Genomic DNA, 5,000 nt, shown 5'->3' with positions numbered 1-5,000 from the left:
AGCTCCTCCTGCTGGTACGTGCGTGTGTGTGATCTGTGACTCTGAGCTCAACGCGACTCGATGGGGCGTGCTTGCCCTGCTCCCGGTGGCCTCCTGTGCAAACACGCTTCTAGGTTTACCGTAATCGCCTCGCGCTGACACCCAAGATCTAATAGACCTTGTGACGCTGCGACACAAATGAAAACGCATAATCACACGTCCACGTGTATGTGGGTATATGTATACATATACATACATATATATATATATATATATATATATATATATATATATATATATATATATGTATATATACACATGAAATATAACTACACACCTCTATAATATGGGCACAGTAGAGAATCTGGATTTTTTAACATAGGTATGGCTGTTTATACATATTTTAAATACACAGACACACACACATACACACACAATATATATATATACATATACATACATATATATACATATACATATATACATACACACACACATATACATATGCACACACACACACACACACACATTACAAATATATACATATATACATATGTATATATACATATATGTGTATATATACATATATATACACATATATATGTATATATAAATATAGATACATATATATATATACATACATATATATATGTATATATACATATATACGTGTATATATAAATGAATATACATATGTATATATGAACATACATATATATATATATATATAAGTATGTATATATACACACATATATATTTGTATATATATATACACACACACAAATATAAACATATATGTATATATAATGTATATATAGATAGATATAGATATAGATATATATAGATATTTATGTATGTGTATGTGTAAGTGTGTGTGCTTATGCGTTATATATATTTATTTATTTATTTATTTACGACCCCATCCCCGTTAAAAAAATCCAGTTTCACATTTCATAAATATATATATATATATATATATATATACACACATACATATATGTCTATATATATGTACATATATATACATGTATGTATATATATATATATATATATATATATATATATATATATACATACATATATATATACACACACACACACACACACACACACACACACACACACACACACACACACACACACACACACACACACATACACATATATGTGTATATATATATATATATATAAAAGTCCATTCCCAGCCTGGTGCTGGGAATGGACTTTTTTAATTCGAGGAAACAAATATGATAAAGCTACTGATGAAGCTTCGAATAGTGTTGTCTAATGCCGTCTACACCATAAGTGGATTGGACGGTTCCCATCGGCCATTATGCCGTTTTCTTGCAAACAAAATGCAAATTACTCTCCGACAGATGACAAAAGTGGACCACACACAAGGTCGTTAACACACGCATTCAAGAGATCGAGCAAAAAGAACGAATGCCGTGAAATCGTAAGGACTTCGAACCCGTCGAGTGAGACAGAAGTGATACTGTGTGAAGCCTCTTTTCAGATGTAAATTCGTGTTCTTGTCTAAGTTGACAATTTCCATTATTTTCGGAAAATTAATTGAATATTCTAGTTTCCCCGTGGCTACAAAATTATACTATAGTCAACAACCTCGGCGGAGAAAGTAATGAGGACGCCACAACAGTTTCTCGGAATGACGCGAGAGAAATTAGGAAAACAGCTCGTACGGGAAACCTCGAGCGCGATGACCAATTAATTCCGAATATGTTTAGCCCGCAGAGAACATTCGCAAGCTCACAGTTTATGTGCAACTGTAGTCAGGACGCAGACATCAAAAAGGAACAGTGATTTTCATGATTCCATTTTTCTCTTTCTTCATTTTATGATCCAAAGAACTGAATATATTTTATTTTTAAAATAAATTGTATAACCCTTTTTTAATAAATCTATTTTCATGTAATCCCAAGACACGAAAAAGGCACAATACATGCGCACAACCACGTACTTTCTTTCTGCCTCATCTATACACACGGACACAGGCTCCTCCATGTACAGCGCGTGCGTTCGCAAGATTTCCAGACACTTTCACACGTTTCCACGCCCATTAAACGCGGCCATGTGCTCACCTCGAGTATTGCGACAGATGCTACATGATTAACAGTCTTTAAAGCGTAGAACTGTTCGCCCATTTCGACCCTCACTTTCTCCAGCTTTCTCGAGCGGCGCTGACAGGTGACGGGCCTGTGCTCCTTACCGCCCCCCCCCCCCCCCGCCCCTCATTGGCAGCTTGTGACAGGATTCCGCTTCAGACAAGTCCAAATGATGTGATCTGTCTAAATTCTTCCAACGCTTAAGTGGATTTCAGACATCAGGTTTGCATCTGTTATTTGAGACATTTTCTCGATGTCGGTTGGGGCTTCATTTGTCCTTGCTGAATGTAAGCTTATTAACGGGACAAACTGCTCTTGGCAATCGCATCACCTGCGTCGTCTTTTCCCTGTTTCCTGACCGCAGAGGCAGACACGAAGGAAAGGGCTTCAGATCTACACTGGACAAAGGATATATGCGCCACTTTCTTACCGACTTGTGCCTGAAAGTCGCCTTTGATTAAACGCCTTTAAACAAATACTAACATCAACATACACACACACACACACACACACTCACACACACACACACACACACACACACACACACACACACACCACACACACACACACACACACACACACACACACACAACACACACACACACACACACACACACACACACACACACACACACACACACACACACACACACACACACACACACACACACACACACACACACACACACACACACACACACACACACACACACACTCACACATACACACACACACACGCACACACACACACACACATACATACACACACACGCACACACACACACACACACACACACACACACACACACACACACACACACACACACACACACACACACACACACACACACACACACACAGTACGCGCACACGCTTTTATGTACACAAATACATTATATATGAGTAATAGTGTATTTATTTATTTTCGTCATTGCCTTGCATTTTACGCCTGCGTTATGAAGGGCTTCGGAAACCGTACGCACGACAAAAAGCTGTGTAATTACCATTAATTCTCTCCGATGCTTTTGTCTTCTCCTTCAGCACCATGATTGTCGTTATGCTCCGCGTTGCCTATTTCTTTTCTTCGATTTACTCCCAAACATACTCATTGCCAACGTGTCTATCGGCAGGCGTGTGTTGCAGTGGCATATGGGAGTCCCCTGAATGGCAGATCGAACTCCGCATCGGTGTATGACTACTATGACTTCCTAGACATCCCGCGGACGCAGCCGGTGGCCCTGTCGAGAGCCGATGGGCCTCCTCCCCGACGCCCCCCGCCCCTCCGCCACCAGGCCCCCTGGCGCCCCCCACCTCAGAAGGCCAGCTTCCGGCCCTCTCCACTCAGGGCCGAGGACTACCAGCTGGCCGGCTCAGAGATCTTCCAGCCGCAGCCTCAGCCCCTCCCGCAATACCGCGCGAAGCCCAGGCCACAGCCCTACCAACGCCCGAGGCCGTCCTACCAGTCGGACAAGCGCCGGCGGCCCGAACCTCCCGTCTCGTACCGGGAGGAGCCCGTCTACGTGGTCGAAGAGCCGGTCTACGCTGCTCGCCCTCACTTCGAGGAGGACCTTGTGAGCTACAAGGACGACCCGATTGTGTACCACGAGGAGCCCGTCGCCTACGTGGAGCGGCCGCAGTTCCACGACGATCTCCCGGAGTATCACGAAAAACGCCCATCTTTCCAGAATGAGCGTCCGTCATACCAAGAGCGACCAGTCTACCAAAGCGAGCGGCCACAATACCAAGCCGAAAGGCCACAATACCAGGAGGAACGGCCACAATACCAGGAGGAACGGCCACAATACCAGGACGAAAGACCACAATACCAGGAAGAACGGCCACAATACCAGGACGAAAGACCACAATACCAGGAGGAACGGCCACAGTCCTACGAGGAGCTCGAGCAGTACCACGACGAGCCGCCACATTACCAAGAGGAGCGGCCCGCCTACGAGGAGCAGACCCGCGAGAAGGAATTCCGCCGGCCGCCCGCCAACGACTTCGCGCCCGCCCTCAAGGAGGAGGAGAGCGTGAAGGAGAAGCGGCAGGTCGCGCACGGCGGCGGCCACTTCGACGAGGCTGGAGAAAAGGTGGGCCCGGGCAGGGAGTGACGGTGCTTGTGATGGATTCAAATAAATGGGAAATTTCAACCTTAGGGTGAAACAAAATGTTTATTCATGAAATGAAAGATAGTAATATCTTGAACATCACAAAGTATATGCCACAGAAGTATTTCTTCTCTAAACCAGTGCTTGTCTTCTCCCACAGTTTGCTGCCGACGCTGCAGCGGTTGAGAACGCCAAGGGCGCCGGGCGCCTGGCCTTCCAGATCCACGGCCAGCAGGGCCCGCACTCCTACCGCTTCGGCTATGACACCGGCAAAGGGTAAGCAGCAGAGCCAGCCTCCCTGGTGCGTAGTTGTCTGCGTGTCCGTGCTGATATTTCTGCTGGTGCAGATCGCGTAACGGGTGTCGTGTCGAACTGCTTTTGCGCCAAGAAGTGACTGACCGAAAACAAAAGGGAAAAGCGTCGCCCTCCAACAGCCCGGCGTCTGTCACGGCGACGCGTCCGTTACGAGAAATGCCTTTCACCAGCACGAGACTTTCACTTTTTATTCGTCCATTAGCTCTTTTATCGTTGGTTTCTGAAACACACGTAGCACTTGGGAAGCATTTGCAACACGCTTTGAAGTATGCGTGTGCTTTTCTTCCCACTTGGCCAAGCAGTCTCCACACCTCTGGCATCAATTCTTGATGCCCTTTACTGAAAGCATCATGAACATCATTTCCATTGATCTGCAAGAATGCTCCAGAGGGTCAGAACATCAGTATGGACTATCGTACTTAGGCTCTAAACCACCCCAGGAGTGCGTTGTGACGTAAGACCGGAGTTGAGGGCG

General features: G+C 45.1%; 1 protein-coding gene across 1 annotated transcript in view; it reads left to right on the top strand.

The window, feature by feature from the left end:
* The window catches only part of LOC125039646 (early nodulin-75-like), a 6,761-nt gene that overhangs the window by 270 nt on the left and 1,491 nt on the right, over positions 1-5,000 (top strand). Inside the window, exons 1-3 of the mRNA XM_047633812.1 lie at positions 1-14; positions 3,233-4,192; positions 4,371-4,486. The exon at positions 1-14 is cut by the window's left edge and continues 270 nt beyond it. Coding sequence (XP_047489768.1) covers positions 1-14; positions 3,233-4,192; positions 4,371-4,486 — 1,090 coding nt within the window. The remainder of the gene's footprint in view (positions 15-3,232; positions 4,193-4,370; positions 4,487-5,000) is intronic.

The sequence above is a fragment of the Penaeus chinensis genome, chromosome 27 (genome assembly GCF_019202785.1).
Source record: "Penaeus chinensis breed Huanghai No. 1 chromosome 27, ASM1920278v2, whole genome shotgun sequence".
Classification (NCBI taxonomy): domain Eukaryota; kingdom Metazoa; phylum Arthropoda; class Malacostraca; order Decapoda; family Penaeidae; genus Penaeus; species Penaeus chinensis.
This window is presented reverse-complemented; position numbering and strand designations above follow the sequence as displayed.